Source organism: Sparus aurata, chromosome 15 (genome assembly GCF_900880675.1).
Source record: "Sparus aurata chromosome 15, fSpaAur1.1, whole genome shotgun sequence".
In the NCBI taxonomy this organism is placed as follows: Eukaryota; Metazoa; Chordata; class Actinopteri; order Spariformes; family Sparidae; genus Sparus; species Sparus aurata.
In genome coordinates, this window is record NC_044201.1 from 16,125,070 (window position 1) to 16,148,040 (window position 22,971).

A 22,971-nucleotide genomic window follows, 5' to 3' on the forward strand; every position below is an offset into this window, starting at 1 on the left:
AAAAAGGTCCATTTAGTTGTCAAGAATTAACTTGAAGGCCAACACAGATGGGAACTCCTTAAACTGCCTTCTGCTGCCGTGTGTGCATCCTTTAATGTTTTGCTTTGCAGTGTGTGGTTGTTATAAAGCAGGAAATAATCCTTAAATATGTATTCTTGTGTCAGAAGAAGACCATCAGTTCATTCAGGCTCAGTCTTATCTGTGCAAGCACACCATCTACTGGACATCACAGTCCACACGCAAAGAACACAACAGATATTTTGTTCAAAGGTTTGTAGAATTTATTTCAATTCCACGATCATAAAGAAAAAGCAGCAATTACAGAATTATGTACAAGTCTCTTATTTTTTTTTAAAATACTTGTGGCATGTTTCAGGTACCAGTTTCAGCTTGGCCCCATGTTCAGTCTCTGTAATGCTGCTTCAAGTGCAGTGCTTTTCCAGCTCATTGTTACAGCTCATTTGGAGGAGCTGGACACGACGCAGACTCTCATCACCTCACCACAAAGCCTCTCGATGGCCTCGGGTCATGTGAACAGTCTCTCCCTGGGGCGAGTAGAAACCATTGCCATCTGGAGGATGGGGAGCTCAGCAGTCAGCAGTGTGCTATAAAAAGCCAGAACACCGTGTTGACATCCTGTGGTTTCTCCAGCGAGCTTGTCGCTCTCAGCCCGCTTCCCTTTGTTGTACAAAAACATGTTTGTATTTATCAGTCGGAGAGGCGTTGACAGGTGTGGCTGGGTATCGCAGTGCTTTTAAGACCTTGTGACGAGGGGGCGGACCAGATAGGAGGGAGGTGGGACTGGGTAATGGTGTTTGAAGCAGTTAACACTGTATTCTCTGGTAATGCAACATGGGAGGAGGGCAGTGGGCTGTTAAAGTAGCACCTGGTGCTGGAACTATAAAGAAGATCTATAATTATGAAACACTGTACGCTTGAGAGACGACAGCACTGTACACAGTAGTGGAGCTGCTGTTAACTCATGTAGGTGATGTCAACAAACACTGGACATGTTTAGTACAAATGGTGCATCATCATCATACCATTATAGTCTCTTAGCAGTTTTGGAGCGGGTTTGTTGAAAAGAATTATGGGATATCTGACAATGTTAAACATCAGGAGGAACTGTTTTAACACCGTCGCAGCACACATGTTGATTTGAACGCACTAAAAATAGACTGAGCTCTTATTCCGGCTGTGTTTTAGTTATTGCTTTGAGATTGTAACTATCAGCCATCAGTGACTCCTCAGTAATCTTCTGACAGGTTTGGGCAGATGACTGCAGCAGTAGGGCTCTCCTCAGGCGCCGACCAGGTCCTGCTTGGCCAGCAGATGGAGGCTGTGTGTGTGTATGTGTGTGTGTGTGTGTGGGTGTCTGTGCAGGGTTCGTACAGTGCTACTGCAGGGAGTGCATGAAGTTGTCCAGGTTGTACTCTGTGTCGTACTGCTGCTGGTCCCATAGCTCTCCCAGGCCGTCCAGCACAGACTTCATGGAGGCCTTCCCTGAGGTTGACGGCGACTGCTCGCCCTTCTCACCCCTTTCTCCCTGAAACACATTTACATAAGTGACATTTCAGTCGAACGTGACGTACAGCGTGTTCTACAGAAGAGGTGTGCATGTTGGGAATGTGAGCCAGCAGGCTTTTGTCACATGGCTTTTCGAAGTCTTTTCACTTTCACAGTGAAGCGCAGAAATAACCAACACTCTGAAAATGAAACATCAGGTGGACAAACCAAGGTAGTGCTTGTACTATTCAACACACTAATTCAGTTACTAGACAATGACCTAAACAACAGTTTGAATTATTAAATTGTGTCTGTAGGGGTTACTTACGGACTCAACTTTATTAAAAGACAACACTTAAAGTTCTGAGCTACAGAGCAGTCTTTGGTTCAGGCTGAGTAGTATTCTACACAGAGCCGTCACAAAACCACAAGACACCCCAGCCACAATTACACCTGGTATCAACAGGTGCTCTGTATCTGGATAATGACAGCAGATCCTCGGGCCCCACCAGACATTAACGGTTTTTCTCATTATCTCGAGGCAGAACTAATTGGGTGGGGCTGGAGGACTTGTTGACAATCATGGAGTGTCCCAGGACAGGTGAAGCAGTGCAGTGGATGGACATAATTCATACTAGACCTGCTAACTACTGCTACTACTTGGGAGATTTTGTTGGGCTTGCTTAAGCTACCACAATGAGACAGAGATCCAACTCTTCACCTTGCTTGCATGGATTTTTTTAGAGCTGTCCCAAACGATTATTTTTCAAACAATTAATCTAACGATTATTTTTTCGATTAGTCGACTAATCTAACGATTAATTTAACGTTACATGACCAAACAAAAGTAACTGTAATTGTCGTTGGTAACTTATGAGGAAAAAAATACCGCAGTTGTAGGCGGAGCAGCATCCGTCCTCCCCCCTGTCCTACTGACTCTTCGTCACATTTCTGCCCGAAAAACAGCGTCTGTCACCGGCAAAAACCTTTAACTCACTCAAGTTGTTGTGTTGATAGAAATCACCGCCATGGTCAGCCCTCCCGACCGAGACTTCAGTGAACTTTCCCCCAGAAAACAGCCTCCGTCCCCCCAAAGTGACAGAGTCACGCAGCGACCTGTTTACTGATGTATGTATTATGTAAGTTAGCATGAAAAACTTAACTCTTTCACCATCCGGATGTTTAGGGGGCCGGGTTCTCAATCACTACACATTATAAACGGTCGGCGGGTTTAGATCGACAGGGGAAACACCTGGGAAACACCCCAACGTCATCACCATGACGTGTACCGCACGTCTCTTTAGGAGCGGCAGCACAGCTTTCTGTGTGAATTATATGGCGGTTCGTCTTTATTCCAGTGGTGCTTCGCTGGTCACACAGAGTGAATGACCAACGGCGGAGAATTGACGAACTGCCGCTGCGGTGTTGATGCAGCGTCTCTGTGTGAGAGGGGCTATTCTCAGCCTCCGCAGGTACTACCACTTCCTGTTCGGGACGACGCGTAGACGCAAATTATTCATGTCGACGAATTTGTGTCGTTGACTACCTCGACGCGTTGTCCCAGCCCTAGATTTTTTTTCCACGTATACCTAGCTCAGGACTGATCACAGGGTGAGTCAGAAAACATTTCGGTGTGGTTGGGATAATCTAATCACATTCTGGTCACAACTCATTCTGTATGCATTGAAAACCAATCTTTATTTGTATAGTGCCAATTCCCAACAAAAGTAATCTCATGACACTTTCCAAATGGAGCAGGTCTAAACCATACTCCTTGATTAATTTATTTATTGAAACCCAAATTTTACTTGGTGGCGAGAAAAAAAAAATAGCCTTTTAATGGGCAGAAACCTCAGAGCAGAACCAGACTCAATGGTGGGCTGCCATCTGCTTAGAACAGTTGGGTTGACACAATGCATTCATTTTAATTTTTCCTTCTCCAAGACGACGCATATCAGCAGCAAGTGTAAAGAGATAGAGAACAAATACATACTAATGTCAATAGTAAATGAATGCCTTTTGTCTTTAATTCTGAATTGGTAGGTTTCTGGACAATTTTATTATTTTGATCGCGTGTGTGAGATCTGACTCCATGCAGATTTTTTTTTTTTTTTTATGGACAAAGTTGAGCCAGACTGATCGTTTCTTTCCATCTCGAAGTCTCACCTTGTCCAGAGTGAAGAGGTTGAGGAGCTGGTCTGTGCCCATGCTCTGCATGCTAGCGTTGTCTTGGCTGATGACGGTGTTAGCGATGCTCATCTTGAATTTCTGCAGACCCATGATCTTCTCCTCTAGTGTGCCTCGTGTGATCAGCCTGTACACGTTCACAACCCGTTTCTGTGGAACACAAAGACGATGGGAGATGTAACTAGAGTGTATTAGATGTGTAGGACAGGGCCCCTCTGCCAATATAATTTCACTTGGTTCATTTCGCATCGCTGGCTTCAGACAAGAGCAGCCGTGTCACACAATCCGAGGCTGTTCAAAGGCCATATTTAATAATGCATAGAGGAAACACTGATGAACAAGGCACATCCTGCTATGGGAGCCACAGAGGAAGCTTGAAGTCAGCACCATTTTAATAAAACTGGACTTTATCAGAGCAAACTATGATCTACACCAGTGGTCTCAAACTGATCCAGTAAAAGGTGTGTGGCTACAGGTTTTCATTCCAACCAAGCAAGAACACAGAGATCTACACGTTCTTTAGATTTACAGCCTAGGATGTGGTCTATGCCGTTTACTGATGTACGGTCAGTGTATGCAACAACAGTACCTGTCCTATTCTGTGGGCTCGGTCCATGGCCTGTAGGTCCCTCATGGGATTCCAGTCATGTTCCACAAACACCACAGTGTCTGCACCCGTCAGGTTCAGACCCAGACCGCCAACATGGGTGGTCAGCAGCAGCACGTCGATGGAGGGGTCATTGTTAAATCTGAGATGGAGAAGAAACAGAAGGATTAGACTTTGGTGGCAGCTCATATTCACACAAAAAGCAGCAAGCAGAATCTTTACCAAGGTTTGAATTGTTTGATAATAAATCAATCTACTGACCTGGATACAATGGAGTGGCGCAGGCCTGCCTGCACGCTGCCGTCCAGCCTCAGGTAGGTGACAGATGGCAGTTTGGGTTTCAACAGGTCGTGCTCCACAATGTCCAGCATGCTCTTTAACTGACAGAAAATGAGAACGCGATGCTGGGCCACCACTGCCTCGGTGCCTCCCTCTGATCCTCCACCACCACCGAGACCACAGTCCAACAGCAGCTGGGGAACAGAAAACACATCAGGGCTCAAGTTTGAGACAGTGGAGATGTCCAGAGTACATTTTTCACTGGTGCATGTGTGTAGTTTTGTTCCTTTTTTTTTTTTTTTTAAAACGCACCCATATTATTTTCATGAACACCTGATTGCACAAACTCTGCATCATTTTGGATTATGTGAAACATAAACTTAGCTTTTAGATCACACCACATCAGTTCTGCTGACATCCAGCCGGTTACCTGTTTAAGAGCGGAGAGCTTGGGCGCGTGCTGAATGTCCCGCAGGCTCGAGTTTTGAGCTGCCAGCTGCTCAGTGATGCGTTTGTACTCTGGATGCTGTGGCGTCAGGACTAAGCTTGGGTGGTTACACAGCTTCCTCAGGTACTGCAGCGCCTGAGAGAATGCAGAAATGAAGGGATATGTTACTGCATGGTGAGATGCATCTGTAAAAGATATTGGCATTCACAAGGCATTAATAAATGCTTTGATTCCAAACAGCTACACCTCTGCTTTGTTTTTTCCAAACCAGACTGCCTTCTTGGAAATATTGTTGTAAACATGGATGAAGCAATGCTGGTTTCATGGAAATGTATTCACAGTATTTGTCAGAGGTTTACCTGGAAGACATGGCCTGTGGCCTTCAGTTTAGGTTTTTCCTCCTCCTCGGTTGAGGCTACAGAGATACTGTCCTCCACACTGGCCTTGGCTCGAGACTTAGCAAAGTCTTCATATAACTGAACCTGCACGTAATGAGAAAGCAAACCAGGTTGTTATGCCGAGGCTCAGCCGTTATCCAGTTGTATGTATGTTGTATTTTAATCATAATGCATTAACTCATATGGAAGGTTTACTGTCAGATTCTTTTAGTCAATAGGAGACACATTTAATATCCCAGACAATGATCTTGTCTTTTCAACCTTACAGAATCATTGTTAGCCTGTGGGTATCTGACTGCCCACTTGATAACTGTCTCGGCCACACGTACCTGCAGAGGACACAGGTTGCAGTAATAGTCCTGAATGATTTTAGGAGGAAGATCCTGGAGGACATCTTCTTTCATTCTCCTCAGAAGGAAGGGTAGCACCTGTCGATGTAATGCCTCCATCGCCAGGACACCTACAGAGAAAAACCAATATTATCCACAGTTAATATCCTGATTTTAATAAGAAACGGGATGTTAGAAAAGGTAAAAATCTGTTAAAAATTAAAAAAGGGAGCCGTCATACCTGCCTCCTGTTCCCGTGAGGAACTTTTGGCGTCACGGCTGGCCAGGATAGGTTTCCCGTAGCGAGCAGCAAACTGGCGTTCTGTTCCAAGAAAGCCGGGCATGAGGAAGTCAAACAACGACCAGAGCTCGAGGACATTGTTCTGGGAACAGACAGAATGGGAAAATATTCATGCTCTGACAAGTAAAGATGCAAGGAGAGAAGTACATTTCAATGGCAAAATCTATTGACAGCAAAGACAGCATCTCACCTGAATGGGTGTTCCTGACAAGATGACTCGGAAGTTGGCAGCCAACTGCTTAATGGCTTTGGAAAGTTTGGTCTTCCCGTTCTTAATGACGTGACCCTCATCAAGGATACAGTAGTTAAATTTTATATTTCTAAAAAATGAAAATAAGTTCAAAACGTTAAAAAAATCTGAGCAGCTACCTCAAAAGAAAAAGCAGAATTATTACTCTTAGTGATACTCACCTAAAAAAGTCAATGTCATTCCGTACAACATCGTAAGAAGCAACTATGAGATTGTGTCTTTTCACTTGGTGTTGCAACCTGGAAAATTAAAATGCATTTGTTTAGCTTCTGTTGTAAATGAGACAGGCCATGTATTTTTTTATCGTATAAAAAACATAAATCATAAAATAATGAATCCAAACAAACATTGAAAAATGCCTAACAGCCTTGTTCTAGTGTACTTAATCATTTTAGGGTTGAGAACATAAATCATTCTCAGTGTTGCTGACAGACTTTCTCCCCTTGCATTAAGTCTGACTAAGCTTACCGCATTCGTTCTGTGGGAGGCCCAGTGTAATGCAGTGGGTTGAGGTACTCTTTGGTGCAGAACTTGCCAACTTCATCAACCCAGTGGCCGGTCAGCGTGGGAGGACACACCACCAGAGAAGGCATGGGGCTGCAGTCTGCAGCCTTTGTCTTGGCATATTCCTGTGCCCTGAACAGACATCAAACACAGACAGATGAGTCAAGTTTACTAGACAGAACTTCAAACACCAGAGGAGTGATTTAAAGAACAAGAACAATGAAATCAAACACCAACATCAAGACTGGGACCAAACACTGGTTTTACTGACGCTGTCAAACCCTGCAGTGCCTGTTATAGTCATGAATTAACCTTTTAATATTCAGCACTTTATACTTAAAAAAGGCTTAACAATGACATTCTTATTTGTATCTCAGCTTCGGTGACAGACATTTCTGAATCATACCACTGAAAACTTATAGCCCCATTATTCTTTTTGTACAAAAACAGTTCATGTTAATCATGTAGACAACTGACAAGAATCTACTCTCAAGAGGAGATATAGATTCTGTCTGCATTACCAATTATTTACATCAGCTTAAAAACTATTTAGAGAACAAGCCTGAAGCTAAATATTATGATAAAGCAGTCTAATATTTTCTGTGATTTAGTAGTAGTAGGGTGATAATACTAATAATAGACACCAATTACATACACTAGCATCTGAACAACTGGTAAAATGATATTAAATGTGTACATATATTTTATTATTCACTTATAAATCATTTAACAAGTTATAACTTTACAATCCTTATCATGGAGAGAATAATCATATGAGGGATGTTGTTTCTGAATAGAGCTGATGCTGTAGAGCTGAAAGTCAAACAACAATAACAGTAATAAATCTGTCTGGACTCAGTACCTGAGGTAGTGATCTCCTGCCAGAATACAGATTGACTGTAGGGTCTTGCCAAGACCCATGTCATCACACAGGATCCCATGCAGCTTGTATTTGTTCAGGAAGGACAGCCAGTTCACTCCATCCTGCAAGATGAGACAAAGACACACACTGAAAATACTAACACAAAAACCTGCGCACTAAAATAAACATAAAAAACTAATGCACTGTGACTGCAGTTGGTTTCAGAGAGACATCTTCCCCTCGGTCAGTTCAGTGGCTGAGGACAAACAGTAGTAACAGTGGTAGCAGCCTGTAAACTAGATTTCTGCACTCCATAAAAGAGATGGATGGCTGGTTCTCAGCAGAGCAGCCTGACAGTACATTTCTAAAAAAGGAGCCAGCACACATATCCCATTCTCCATTCAACAGCTTTAAATTTACTCTGAAGAAAACCATTTGTTGTCAGTGTCTATTTATAGTGTCTAGTGCATGCAGTATTTGAAGTAAAAAAAACAACAACTCCTGAACAATCGGAATCGAGGTGAAGAAGCAGCTCAGGGACAAAACTCTGATGTATTCAAGGAGTTGTGTAAAAACACAGCTGGTCACCCCTCATCTGCTGCTTTAGGAGGTTTTGCAAGGTGCATTTGAACTTTAAAACTGTAACAAACACCTGCTGGTACTTCCGGAGCTCAGCCTTGATGGGCACTGGGATCTTGTAGTTCTCCAGTTTCCTGCCATCTAATAGTTGCTCCAGGAAGTGGCGTTCTCTAGCCTTCTGACGAATCAGGTCAGCAGACATGGCTGGAGGGTCTGGTATACCTGCCTGGTAGACATTTAAAAGCATTTAAAAAACACTTGATAATGACATTGCGTCATCACCGTTTTATCCACCCGAGCGATCTCAATATTTTGCAGAGACCCGCAACTGCATCAAAAATACATTTAACCTCCGTTTGTGTGCTCTTACCTCTAAGGGCAACAGGCGGATAAGTGTCGCAAAGCACTGTGTGGCCATGAAACGAATGCTATCACTGGGGTCACTCATACGGCCCAGCACTGGTACGACCAGCAGCACAATGTAGGGTACGATATCCACATCCAGCTGCTCCATGACACCTGCAGGGATGGCAGTCAAGGACACTACTGTACAAGAATAACACAGGGACAATCACAAAGTTGATGCTTTATCCTCAACAGCTTCTCAACACTGTTTTTCACTCAAGCGGTTTGTGAAGGATACAGGCCAAAGCCTCGATGGCACCCTCCTGTTTGGTGCAGTCTTCAATAGCAGCTAACCAGGGGAGTACACACTCTAGGAAACTGTTCATAGTCTCCAGCATGGCTATCTTGCTGAGCACGCCCACACAGCGGGCTGCCATGTGACGCACCGCTGTGTACGGGTGCTGCAGGCAGGTGAACAGATAGGGAAGGTGCTCCAGCAGCTAGAGAACATCAGAGTAAACACACACAATAATATTTTTCCATTCTAATAGTCATTTAAGATGGTTTTATGAATTGGTCCTGGAAATCATTTTTCCAGTTACTATGTTAAATTAACTTTTTGAGACCCTTTGACGATCCAAGGAACAGCATTCATCTAGAAAAGGCTTCTTATGATGTTATATAATTCAAATCAGTGATAAGACTTCTGAAAATGGTGGTATAAAAACACTTAATGTATCAGGAGTCTCACCAAAGGTTTGAGTTCAGGGGCCATGGCTCCAGCCATGACTTCCAGCACTTGTAGAGAGTTAACCAGTTCCTGGGCTGCACCGTCTCCCCTCTCCAGCTGAGCCTGCCTATCTAGAAAACACAAGAGACACAGGGTGATTCAGAGTACTGAATCATGTTGTTCTTCATTATCTTGAAATGAAGTGTATTACATTGATTGACAGAGAAATAATGCGACCCGTTTCATGAGTGATCATAGATGCATTGGGTGCATACATGAGACAACCTGAGAAAACTGAATTTTGCAACTGTACTGCTATGGTTTGCTGTATTCAAGTCCATTTAAGGCTAAAGTACTTGCTGGCATGTTGGACCTGTTTACACAACACCCTAACAACCGTGTGGGAAGTAGTTACAGTTATGATGCCAAAAATAAGTGAAGAAATCACTGTGACCAATCCATCCACTATTAAAATCTGATCAACCAAATCAACATACCAATGCACTGATTTTCAGTCACCACAGCTCTCAGTGGTCCCACTGTGTTCTCCCAGAGATATGGCAAAGACTTTGTGAGATCTGCACCAAAGTGCCTGGCAACAGTTGTCAGGGAGAACTCTGCCCCTCGTCTCTGGATCAGAAATGGCTTCTTGCTCTAAAATCAGATCAGATAAAGGAGGGTAAATAAACCGTTGTCGTTAAGATTTGGATGTGAGGAAAATGTACTTCAGTAAGTCCTCTGTACCTCATCATTATCAGTGCCAATGGTGCTGCCAGGAGGAAGCTCTGTACTAGGGGTCTTTGGGGCTTTAGGGGCCGGCCCCCTCTTACTGGTGATGGCAAACGCTGCCCTTTGGTGACGGTACAGGGTAATGATGCCTCGAGTTTTGTTGACCATGTGATGCGTGCCTTCTTTCTCCAACCCTGGGCCTAATGGCATGAGAAGGTGAGAAAAAAATCTTAATATCAAGCAAAGACTTCTTCAGTATTGATACATGGTTAATGAAGGGCAGTTGTGGCACTTTTTATTCTACAGAAATCCTGAGTAACCTTTGGCATTTTCCTGTGTTGGGGGTACAGGACAAGCAGATGAGGGTGTGGCAGCCGAATCCACACAGGATGAGGCACAGAGGTTTTTGATGATCTTGGGGTTGGGGCACGGTGAGCGCCCCGCACACTGCTGCAGCAGCTTGGCTATAAAAGAAGCAGCATATCCTTGGATCAGGGTGTTCTCCTCCCGCTTGATGGCCTCCATCAGAGGCCTGACTAGTGGGTTGAGCTTGTCAGGAAGCACCTGCAGGTTAATGACTGCGCAGGCTGTGAACATGTGGACACGCAGATGCAGCTGCTGCCATTCTGCACTGGTTTCCATCACTGTCGACTGAGCCTGCTGTCGTTTACTGTCCAGTGCCTGCCACTGTTTGGACTTCACGTTCAGACCTGCCGTGGATTCTGTAAAGATGGTGGTTACCTAGGGAACAAGTAGGGGGGTAGGTTTTGAGTGACCGGAAAGGAGCCATCTGTTACACAGTGCAACATCCATTGACCTTTGATACTGATTTGGTGCCCAGCTGATTCTCAATTTCAAAGCTGTCAGTTGAGCAAACAAAAATGTAAATGAAAAAACTATCTACTACTAAAACTAAAGTATCCAAAAACCTTGAAATGAGTCTAATAACAAAATAATAATTTTGATCAGTTTACACACTAAAAGTCTGTGGGTTCACACACACCTGTTCAGAAATCATGTGCAGTTGGGTTCAGGGATGACAACCATTTTATCAATTGGCGCAAGTGGTTAGGTTTCAGCTGAGTGTGCATGTGTTGCTGGACCTACCAGTTCATTGGCTTGATCAATTGTAAAAACACTACAGTTGAGGCGGTCTTGCAGGTCTATGTTGGAATCAGCTAGCAGAGCAATGAGCTGCTTGCACTCATTCTGCATGCGTGTGAAGGGGATGGCGATCTCATCATAGTACAACTGCTCTGACAGAATGGCCAGAAGGCGAGGCTGCACCATCGATGACACCACCTGACAATCCTGAAACAGGTTGGAAAAGTAAATTATTCATCCTGTAAATGCCTGACTACACTACATCAGAATAATTTCTAATATGCAATGTTTCCACAGTAATCAAAAAAAGTGTCTGAGCTTCGTACCTTCTGCACTGCAGCCCACTCACAAAGCACCATGGACACAGCTATACGCTGCAGGGCAGACTTGGAGTTGAGGTGGAAGAGCAACAGCTGGCCTAAAGACTCAGCTGGTCGGATCTCCTGAGATGCAGCATTGAGCTGAGGGTCACAGATACACCTACACAAAGCCCCCAGCAATCTGGAACACAGAGATGCAAACAGAGCAGGGTCAGAACTGTCAGAACTGTGAACATTTCTATCTGGCATTTGTGAACAAGTTTTTTGTCAATTTTTGGATCTTTCCAGTGCAACAATCAAATCTTACTTGGCAGCCATGAGGCGAGCACGAACCACGACGTAGTCCCTTGTCGCTGGGTCGTCTGTCACCGTCTCTGCACCTGCAATGTACTCCTGGACTGTCTCCTTCACTTGATTGGTCCCTAGACGTGCCTTTGTGCCAGCCTTATCCTGTTGCATCAATAAAACATTAATTATCACAGTACATAGTAACAAAAATGACAAAATCGACCTGGGATACATTTCACGTGGCATTATAAATGTTGGTTTAGTGTGGGCAATGTTTGAATCAGCACACTTTTCTATGCTTCTAATACAAGTTGATCAATTTGGTGCATGAAAATTAATGCTGTACCCACTCATAACTTGCAGTCACTTTACATCAGCGTTCAGCCACATTTCATTTAACAAGCTAGTTATCAAGTCACACATTGGGTTGAACTTCTCTGTTGTATACTAATGTCCTCCTCCAGACTGTTCAGGTTGTTAAACGTACAGGACATGGCGTTCAAAGTCTTCCGTTACCCGTACCTTGCCTGCTAGACTGTTGCCTTGCAACCTCTGTGAGGTTCATTGTTTTGTGTGATGTCTTCAAGAGACTTACATTTGCATGAGCTTGTAGATACAATTTGCAACCAAAACACACTACCATGTCATACCGACCTTTGATATTTTGTTGGATCAGATGTATTGTAAGGTATATAGCATTTTGCTTTATATTTATTTGTAAGAAAATGACCAAAGATTAGTTTTCCCAAATCTTAAATGTATAATATTATTCATTTCCATGGCTAAATTTCCTACCAACTTGCAGATACTGTTCCTTGAATGAAGCATTGTTTTTTTAGTGAAGGGATAACCAATACAAAGCTAAGAATAGAACAACATCAAAATAATCATTCTTCAGTCTTATTTAGCTATGAATAAAGCATACAACCTTAGAGCGGGCCTTCACTTCCAGCAGCATGTTTATGTCTATGGGAATGTGTGAGGCCTGCATCATGAGACAGAGCCAGGCTCCCATCCATGGACAGCTGGCTGCTACCACGTACTGCTGGGGGGCCTGAGACAGCAGCTCCATCCACACCTGCAAACAGTGACACAGCAACATATCAAGACAGAATCCAAAAGCTTATTTGGATTCACAGAGAGAGTCAGCCTTATCCCAGTACATTTAAAAAAAAAAAAAAAAAAAGAAGTATAAACCCAGGGATAGGAATTTGAAAATTGTAGCACTTCACTTCCACTAATCAACCATAGACCTTAGATCTTAGCAATTTTAATGATGAGATTTAAAGGAGAACTTCGGTCGATTTAAACATGCAGCTTCATTGCTCAAGCTACCCTTGACTTGCCAGTACCGAAGACGCGAACAAATTTGGTCCAGCCATTACAGAGCTCCGTGAACGGAGACTTCGCATTGAACGCTAACAGCATGGGGTCAGAACTTTACACTGTGTTTTAAGCGTCTTAACATGCTCCACATCTCACACCAAAAGTTATGCAACATCAGCAGACACCTTAGCACACAGCACTGTAGCGTGTATGACTCAATATGAATAAAAAAGTAGTTAAAACAGTGTGTTTGTGCAAGGAGCTACTTACCTGTTTGTTGACATCCGTGTGTTCCGGTAGCTAGACCAAACTAGCATATCCATCGAGTGTGCACTTAACAGGCTATTGTAAGGCTCATGGCTCATGACAGGCTGTAACATGGACATGTACATTATGAACATAAACACGAAAATGCTGGATTACGTTTCCGTCTCCGCCAGTGAGGGAGTAAATGCACGCTCGACGGATCAGCTAGTTTAGTCTAGCTACCGGAAGACGCCGATGTCAACAAACAGGTAAGTAGCTCCTTGCACAAACACACTGTTTTAACTACTTTTTTATTCAGTTTGAGTCATACAAGTTACAGTGCTGCGTGCTAAGGTGTCTGCTGATGTTGCATACCTTTTGGTGTGAGATGTGGAGCATGTTAAGACGCTTAAAACACAGTGTAAAGTTCTGACCCCATGCTGTTAGCGTTCAATGCGAAGTCTCCGTTCACGGAGCTCTGTAATGGCTGGACCAAATTTGTTCGCGTCTTCGGTACTGGCAAGTCAAGGGTAGCTAGAGCAATGAAGCTGCATGTTTAAATCGACCGAAGTTCTCCTTTAAAATGGTAGTTTGGGTAATACAACAAACCTTTTGGACCAATTCAAGGATTTCCTCATTGCTCTCCAGTATGCAGGACTGAAAGATGTGCCGGAGCATATCTTGTAGGATCGGGTTGATCCATAGTGCACAGCTCTGAAGAACGACAAACATGAAATAGGACCTTATTGGGCGTGCACTGAAATTGTGGACTTAAAAAAGGTTACTGTATTTGTATTGTTAAACCTTCTGTCTACAAAAAGCAACATGTATATTTACAAGAATATTCAACTTCTCTCTGTCAATATTACCTCTTCAGCTTTAGACAGAAGTGTGAAAAGTGTCTCCAGTGCTGCCCGTCTTACTGATGATATGGTGTGCCTCAAGAACGGCCACACCCGAGGGACCAGGACTGTTAATGACTGCTGCATGCTACAGTGGACAAGAAAGTGAGTCAATATAAATACAGTCAGGGAAAGGTCACGCAAAACTACAACCAGCTGAATACAATATTACCTTGTGAAGAAGGTATACATTAATATCTGCCTAGACTTACAGTGTCAATGCCCATTAACATGTTGTGCTTGTAGCAAGTTTGCTCAGTGGTGGTGTGCACTGTGTTCTTTTATGTAAATCGATTCAAATGATGTTCAACCAACCTCTTGGCCATCACACACACACACACACACACACACACACACACACACACACACACACACACACACACACACACACACACACACACACACACACACACACACACACACACACACACACACACACACACACACACACACACACACACACACACACACACACACACACACACACACACACACACACACACACACACACACACACACACACACACACACGCCAGTAGAGGTGCCAAGTACTTGTTGTTGCTTTTCCTGTGCTTGCCCTTTGGCACACATCCTGTAGCTGGGACTAGCCAGCTACATTTGTTAAAAAATGTTATCAAATCAGATGCATAATATAATCACAACTGATTGTCCCTTGAGAGTCTGTCATCATTATGATTTTTGAGATATTTATAGTGAACATTCCTGAGACTGACCTGCACTGTCGGACTTGCGGATAGGTGAGCAGTGACGACAGCAATGTCATGATGCTGTTGGTGGAAGCAGTGAGGTCATCAAGATCCAAAAGAGCATCCCACAATGTGTTCACAATGAAGGGTACCTGGGAGACAGAATTGTGTGTGAAACAAACAAATTAAGAGAGCAATGTGAGAAATAAGAGCCAACCGGTGGCAGACTTCATCACAAACTAAGACTAAACAAGGATATTGTTTTAAGACACTGCTATTGCCTGACCTTATTAGGCAGTAGCTGTACTAAGCCTTCTACCACAGGGATGAGGGCAGAGGCTGCCACGGCCCTGACATCATCGTCTAGGTCCTGTAGGCCTACGGTGATGGCAGGAAGCACTCGGGGAAGTAAAGCAGAGATCAGGTCCTGAGAGAGATACAGAGAGAAAACCAGACAAATAATGGTCAGTGCATATGTATATACCATATGTGTGGGTATTAGATCACAAATCATGACCTTTACAGTGACATCTCTCCACGTGCAGCACAAATGCTTAAAGACCAAAAGAATGTCTTCTTCTTTCCACCCCCACAATTTATATTCACAAACATATGGTGCTCAAATCAAGTACATTATGGAATCCTGCTGTGCTCATTTCAGAGCTCATCATATACACACAGAACAGGTGGTACCTGTCGGACTGCCAGGGCATATTTGATCCCGAGAAGGCCTCCATGACGGGCCTCCCACTGGTCTTCTTTTAGCAGCTTCAGCAGGACATCTACTGTCATGGAAACACCAGTTTCATTCATGTGGCGAAGGGCCACACCGAGTGTCTGGGCACACGTCTCCCTGACAGGAGCCACCACCTGGTAGAGCAAAAAGGTGCAAAAACACAGGAAAAACTAAATGACTCACACCTTGACACCAACACAAGGTCAATACACGACTAGTTCCTCCACTCTGGCTGAACTTAATTTTTAAAGCAGTCAGTTGTGTTTTTTCATATTACACTGGTTGATGTTTATTTTGCACACATTCCATGTGGCAAGAAGTTAAGCAAATGTTTCACAAGATAGACACAAACATTTGAAAGAGGAAAAACAAGGGGATCCCCTCTTTCTTAACATAATTTTTCACCTTAATGATGTTCTAGAGTGTTACCTCAGTGATGAGGAGGAATAAAAATACATTGCATCACAATAGTATAGACAATTAGATTTAGGAGAGGCAAGTGTGAATGCCAAAAAACACTACCTACACAAATACATTTTAGGATGCTATACAAATAAACAAAAAAGGGAGTCTTACCTCATCAGATACAAAGTCTCCAAAGCGGTCCAGAGCAAAGACACAGAGCAATCGGATGACTAGGTCCTCTATCCACTCCTGATGCTGCCTCAACATCTAAAAACAGACGTCAGACAGTTCGTGTCATGTTTATTTCTCACTGAAATGTTAAACAGAGGACAGGGGTTATGACATACCTGTTCTGCAGTGCTTCCCACCAGCTTCCCGCCCCCAGCACCATGGGACTTGAGGATTTCTCTAAGACCTGTGCCAGCACCATGACGAACCTGTAAGCAAACGCATACAATCTAAATTTACTTGCTCACATTGGTCCAATAAAATTTTGTTACTAAATATTTTTTTTGCTCACTCCCAACTAAAATTAAGCATCATAGGACTAAATAATGCAATGTTTTTACCTCCCACGAAGGATTGAAGAGGTCATTGCAGAGCTCCTCACAGAAGCTCTCCAGAGGCCACTCTTGTATCTAAAGACAAAGCAATAAGAAATCAGTCACCTCATCAACAATTACCATTTATAGCAATTAATTGTTCATCACTGGCACCAATGAGTCATTGAATTGGTTGACACTTCACCTCCTCTGAAAGACTGGAGTTATCTGGAACATTGTCAATTAAGACTTTATGTTCAGTCGCCGGTTGATCAATTACTACGTTGGTGGTTTTCCTTCGCTTCTCTTCAGGTTCACCCTCAAAACTGTCATTACTAAAAGGATAAAGAGAAAGAGATCACAAAGTAAAAATTATAGCCATAATTAAATGGGGCATGCTGCAGGTACACAGCATATATAATGATCTTGCCTCTTTTCATTTGGATCAACGTCTCTTGATCTTTGTTTGGCCACTAGCTTGGCCATCCTCTTAGCCTTATTCTTCTGACGATTGCTCATGCCTGGCCGGAACTCTGAGTCAATCAACTCAGCAGCCTGAATGGGCTGAAAACAAAGCAGGGACGTTTATTATTACCTTTAATGTTTAACTGAAAACGTACATCAAATTCAAACCAGGTCAAAACAAACATCAATTCTCTGATTGCATCTCAAATTTCCAACTGCTGCATCCTGCTTTAAGTATATCTGATATCCTACTCCAATTTCACAGTGTTTCTTCTCAGTTATTTGCATTCTCCTTGTGTATTCATGCACAAGTCCTGTTCATTGTTATTGTTATAGTTATACTGTGTAGGAATTTCTGTAGCAACAGGCCATCAGTGAACGCCATACTGCTGGTTCAATCGTAGCTACCAAAGCAATACATACATTTAGGTGTTGATCATTTCTGGCATGTTTGACATCGTGAATATGGTTTGGGGGAACTACAAAAGGTGTTTATGAAGTTGTATTCCCACACCGACTTCTCCTCTTCTACCAACATGAATGTGTGCAGCACCTCACTGTTGATAAAGGCACGCAGGCCAAGAAGGTATAAAGATCAGACAGCATGATCAAAGACTAAAACTGGTAACACAGGAAACACTATGGTTTGGTTCATAAGAGAAAGAAAAAGAATGATTCACAAAGGATCCTAGGGCTGAAAAGATCACAGCTGCGTCCATATGAATTTGATAAAACTTTCTGAACAGATATCCTGTTAAGACAAGATTTTCTGCTGCAATGCAAAAGGTAGAAAAACAACACAGTACAAGTCATATTTGTGACACTGCACAACAGCCTCATTGCGAGACAAGTTATAGCCTGCCTTCCTTTGCCTCATTAAACTCATCTAGGCAAATCATCCTCTAGTCAAAAACATATTTTTCCTCTTGTTCCGTTAACATTTGAGCTCTACTGCGTAGAATGACTTATATGCAGAGTTTAACAACAGGCCATTTTCCCGTCAACTGCTGATAAATGTCCATTTCCTCTGTGCTCATTGAAAATCAGATTTTAAAAAGAGGCAGACCAACAAGCTTGATCTGTGACATCACAAATACAGATGCATGATAACAGAGGAAACAGGTCAATGAACCAGCATAGAAACATGGCAAGTGCAGGTGCTTTCATAAAGGACACAAGTGGTCCCCCTCCCCCTGTAAAAACCACGTCTGAGGGGATTTTTACACCCAAGTATCTCACAATAGTGCATCACTCAACTGCTGACATAAACAGACCCACACTTCCTGCCTCACACCACACCTATTTTTCAACTTTATAATTTATCCAAGTTTACAACTTGGAGTAAAAGCCTTGTTGAAGCAAAGGCCACAAAGTACTTATGCTCAAAAGTCTCCTGAATCAAAGCCTACAGGCAAAAATGACACCCACCACGTGGTTGCGAGAGCTGGAGCCAGCTGTGGTTTTGCTTCCATGGGCTCGAAGCCCACTGGTTTGGCAGGTATAGTCGAGGTCCTCATCATTGAACAGCTCCTCTGTGTCCATGCCGATAGCAGCACCCATGTCCAGACCCAACTTCTTCTGAAGAAGCTTTCTCTGGCGGGCCAGACGTTCCTTTGGGTCCATATCACCTGTCAACATATGACAGGAAGCCAGGGGAAAATATTAGAAACATAGCCTTAGAGAACAAGTACAGGTGTGTGAGGAATACTGACAAAAATGTGAAAAGGTGTCATTTTGAAGTTAAATACAGGCTGGAGGCTAAAATGATAAATACTAGCACAGTATTATAAATAGTTTTGAAACCTGCTTAATTTAGCTCGAACAGTACAGTGAACCTTGAATGATCAGTGAAATCAGATCACTGAGAAGCAACGGCTGAATACAGAAACACACAAAGTGGCATGAAGTTCAATTTCAAATTGATAGCTTTCGCTATTCAAACTGCATTAAAATTCATGGCTAAGTAGCCACACTGGTGTCTAAGTCATAACCATTTTCCATAATACAAGTCTGTGATTTTAGGAATAAAGAATATATTTAGTGCATACAGTTTGAAATCAAAAGTCATGACAGAATTCATATCCCAAAGTCAAAACTAACTGGTTGAGCATCTTTGGAAAATATGGACTCAAACTCCCCCAAGTAGCTCAAACACAAAGCTGTTCAGTGGTCAGTGTCCCCGAAAGACTGGCGATTAACTAAGACCATCCTATTCTTAAACATGGTTTAATGAGTCATGCCTTTACTTTCCACAGGTTAAAATCTACACAACGCATTAGCACAATGTAACAACGTTATCTGTTTCCGGTGTGTATGTGGGTGTGTAACAAAGTGAAGATTACTGCCAAAAAAAGAAAAAGAATCACTACAAACCAGTTTTGTCATCCTGCAGCTCAAACTCTGCCCCAGCAGATCCCAGCAGAGAGGCCCCGTGTTTGAGAAGGCGGGAGATGTCAAAGTGGTAGAAAGTCAGTCGGTCACAAGCGGAGTCCTCTGGAGACAAGTCTTCACAAGACTCTACGAGAAACAAATACACAAGTCTCATAACTGCAAATTAGTACCAATGACTATTATTGAATGAGGTCACTCTGCACTAATGCCCTTCATCAAGAACAAGCTTGTATTTTCCACCTAAAAAAAACTGGGTTCTTCTTTTGCCAACAGTCTGCACAACAGATGAGTCTGAGGTCTTACATTGCTATCTGAAGAGGAACAAAATAAGCTTGTGTAAATCAGTGACGCATTCACAGATATTCTCCCTTTCATTTTGCACAAAGGTCTCACAATACACGTGCTGTCATTAACCTATATTACGGAATGTTTAGCGTTTGATTAGTGGCCCAAATATGGCAGCCCAGAAAAACACAAAGGTAAGCGCTGGTTATTTGACCATTTTATTATCCTACAGTAAAGTCACAAACACATGTTGCATTTAATTTGTGTGTTTGGCTACAGTGAAATACAGGAAGTGCCCATGGCAAGTAGAATGCATTAGAAAAGGTGCAAAAGGTACATTCTTTCAATACATGTAATGGCTGTGACATTTAATTTTATTGTTTGTAGAAAAAACAAAAACACAAGAGGAGAGAGCAATACCACCTCCTTATTGTATGCTTTTTTGATTGTCGCTTTTTTTTTTTTTTTTTTTTTACCATAATCAGAAAGTAGATGGACCTTGTATAAGATTGTATTTCTTGTTCTTTACCAACAATGTGCATTATGTGTTTGACCAGTAAAACCTGCTATCCTTCAAAATGAGGGCGGATCTTTCATATTTTGCCATTAATTGCCAGGTAAAAAAAGGTTACACAACAGACACACCGATTACACATATTGAAACTAAACACAAGGTAAACATTAGTGCTCTGAGCCTTTCCATAAACAGAGATGCTAAAGCAAAGAGGCTTAACAACGTTTGAGATCATTTAACTAAAACAACTACAGATGCAGCTTTTAATGTGGCACATATGCCTCAGCTTCATATCATTCAGATTAGACTGACGGAAATATTTCAATGACCAAACATAAAAGCTCACCTTCTTTTGGCTTGGGGGTTGGGTTCCACTCAGGAATATTCTTCACAATAGCTTCTACAGCTTGTCCTGCTGCTATACGAGTGTCCCAGTTAGGACTCCTTAGGTAGGTCAAGACCTTGTAATTGACAGAAAATAGATGTAATTTACAACACATACAACTGCTTGACCTATAAAGAAAAGAGAGAAGTTGCCAACATAAAACTCCATCGGTGCTCTTGCTCTTGTAAGGTTTGTTATGATTGTAAGATTAGACAGAATAGCACACAAAATTCAATCTAGTGAGCAAGATCTACACTGTTGTACATTATCAATATTGCACATACCTGACTATTTTGAAAAAGCTATCAAAAATACCTTTGCTAGGAGGTTGGTGAGTTCATGTGGGTGGAGTTTGACCACTTCTCCAAGTTGCTGAGCTGCTGCTTTCCTGGTTACTGGTGTTGTTCCGGTGTCAAGCAGGATAAACAAACGATCAAGTCTAAAGACAAGTTACAAAAAACACAAGAAGGTCAACAGAAACATTGCAGACCACACACAGCACAACAGACAACATGCATGTCTAATTTGTTCGACAACATCTAACATTTAGCATTTTGATTTCATGAGTAGACCAGAATATACTAGCTAAACTTTGAGATTATTAAGATGATATTTGTATTTTGTTGTTTTCCCTGTTTCATTTGTTTGCAAGGGAAAACTTCTCAAAAATCTTTTATTATAATTTGTTTGGCTTTGTACCAAGGTAACCTGTAGTGATCCTGGTCTTTCCCTGAGGTCATTAGTGGTCTATTAATAAAGTGAAGTAGATTAGAGATGTACAGGGCATGAGACCAGGTACAACTAATACTTAAGCTGAACTGCTGAGGAGTCTCCTTTACTATGCAAAAATTGGACCACTGTCACCACGTGGGGTTATCATAACAACATATCTTCACTGTGGAACACACCAACTTAAATACACATCAAAACAATGACAGCAATGTATCCCCAAATGGTGCATTTGCATTTTAAAGTGCCGTTAAAGATGACCACGACTTTAGCATTAAGACAGGCTGCAAATAATTAATACAATTTGACAGGCTTGTATGCATGTCTGTACCAAAAACTAATGCCCCTGTCCGGGTTACAAAAAAATTATACGAGTTAACACAGGCAGTCCAAGGAGGCAAGTCTTGTTTGCGAACTGCCTTTCCACACACACAACTTCACAACGTAGACGTTGGTTGACGTTAATCTTTAATTAACAGCAAAGCATCAGCAGAGGACTGTGAAACACTTAACATGTGAAATACAGTTCAAATGACATCACTATCGATCCAAACTGAGTTATGAGGCCACTTCGTTCCCGGCCTGCAGAGCTGCGCCACTATTAGTGATTTAAGTTACACCATAACGTTACACTGTGTTAGCTAGCTAGCTGGCTAACGTTAGTCGGCCGTCGCCATGCCATTCTTTGCCGAATACAAAGCTATCAGGCGGTAGCAAGTTAGCTAGCTAGCCAGCTAATTGTTAAAGAATATCGAAAAGATTAAAAAGAAAAAAAAAAAGGACTACGTCTTACCTCGATACAGCCATGGCCAATTGTTATATGGCCTCTCAAGTCCCACATTCAACAGGCAACCAGTAGTCTGATACGTTTCCCTTTCTGCTGTTTAACGTTCCCAATGAGGCAGATCACTCATTAGCTAGTTAGCAGCTACCGCTAGCTAGCCTAGGCCCGGGCTGTGTGCTTCCGACCACCACAACTCTTGTCTACCGAGGAGAGCGAGTTCACCACCAATTCATGGCTTCAAAGTTGTCTCTCTTGTCTCTTCGGTATCTTCTCTCACCAAATGTCGCCGGGTACCGTACGCATATCAATCTATAGCTCGAGTTACCCCTCAGAACTCTCCGCGGATAAATATTTTAACCTAATAAGATGTAAAGAGTTATTTTGTTGCACGTTGAGGGCAACCCAGAAGACTGTTTTTATACGAGGAGCCATCTTGCATTTATTCCTTCCTCCATAGCAGGCGGCGGCTGATTGGCTAGAAGCATCGAAGAGAGCCAATCAAAATGCACGTTAAAAGGGGAAGCGAATGGAGAGGAAAAAAAAAACAAAAAAACGAGCATTACATTTTTTTTCCTCCATAATATTTGATGGACTTCAGTGTAGCATCCTACGTGGCTGTTAGTTTATTTAAAAAATAAAACATGTGCCGCTGATACGATGAGCATGTGTTTGCATACTTCACACATGCAATCCAAGTATTATTTAGCCACCAATGACTGAATTTTATCTGTAACAATCTAACAAACCACCTTCACTGAACACTTTTAACATTTATCCTGAGGGTTTCA

General features: G+C 42.5%; 1 protein-coding gene across 4 annotated transcripts; it reads right to left on the reverse strand.

The window, feature by feature from the left end:
* Positions 1-258: 258 nt before the first annotated feature.
* btaf1 (BTAF1 RNA polymerase II, B-TFIID transcription factor-associated) lies at positions 259-22,632 on the reverse strand. Of its 4 annotated transcripts, none has more exons than XM_030442035.1 (39): positions 22,193-22,632; positions 20,986-21,109; positions 20,632-20,746; positions 19,469-19,612; positions 18,524-18,723; positions 17,061-17,194; positions 16,836-16,965; positions 16,658-16,726; positions 16,436-16,525; positions 16,260-16,355; positions 15,641-15,817; positions 15,234-15,374; positions 14,975-15,099; positions 14,208-14,328; positions 13,948-14,052; positions 12,695-12,844; positions 11,786-11,928; positions 11,485-11,659; positions 11,162-11,365; positions 10,375-10,795; positions 10,070-10,254; positions 9,823-9,979; positions 9,347-9,456; positions 8,894-9,095; positions 8,621-8,769; positions 8,324-8,476; positions 7,672-7,793; positions 6,774-6,941; positions 6,467-6,544; positions 6,246-6,375; positions 5,996-6,137; positions 5,755-5,885; positions 5,387-5,509; positions 5,010-5,162; positions 4,562-4,773; positions 4,283-4,442; positions 3,673-3,843; positions 1,393-1,546; positions 259-605 (listed from the first exon to the last, which is right to left on the reverse strand). In XM_030442035.1, exons 1-38 carry the CDS (start codon positions 22,204-22,206, stop codon positions 1,397-1,399), a joined length of 5,574 nt encoding a protein of 1,857 aa, XP_030297895.1. In that variant the 5' UTR covers positions 22,207-22,632; the 3' UTR covers positions 259-605; positions 1,393-1,396. The 4 variants fall into 4 exon arrangements, with proteins under 4 accessions (XP_030297895.1, XP_030297894.1, XP_030297893.1 ...); XM_030442034.1 differs by having other exon boundaries at positions 259-678; XM_030442033.1 differs by having other exon boundaries at positions 259-1,546.
* Between the last annotated feature and the right edge of the window lie 339 nt (positions 22,633-22,971).

Bases quoted from the DNA above. Each gene is read 5' to 3' on its own strand.
- btaf1 (XM_030442035.1), bottom strand. The intron at 16,526-16,657 runs GTAAAAACATTG...GTTTGCTTACAG, and splicing joins TCTTCAATCCTTCGTGGGAG to GTTCGTCATGGTGCTGGCAC. The intron at 6,545-6,773 runs GTAAGCTTAGTC...TTAATTTTCCAG, and splicing joins CCTCCCACAGAACGAATGCG to GTTGCAACACCAAGTGAAAA.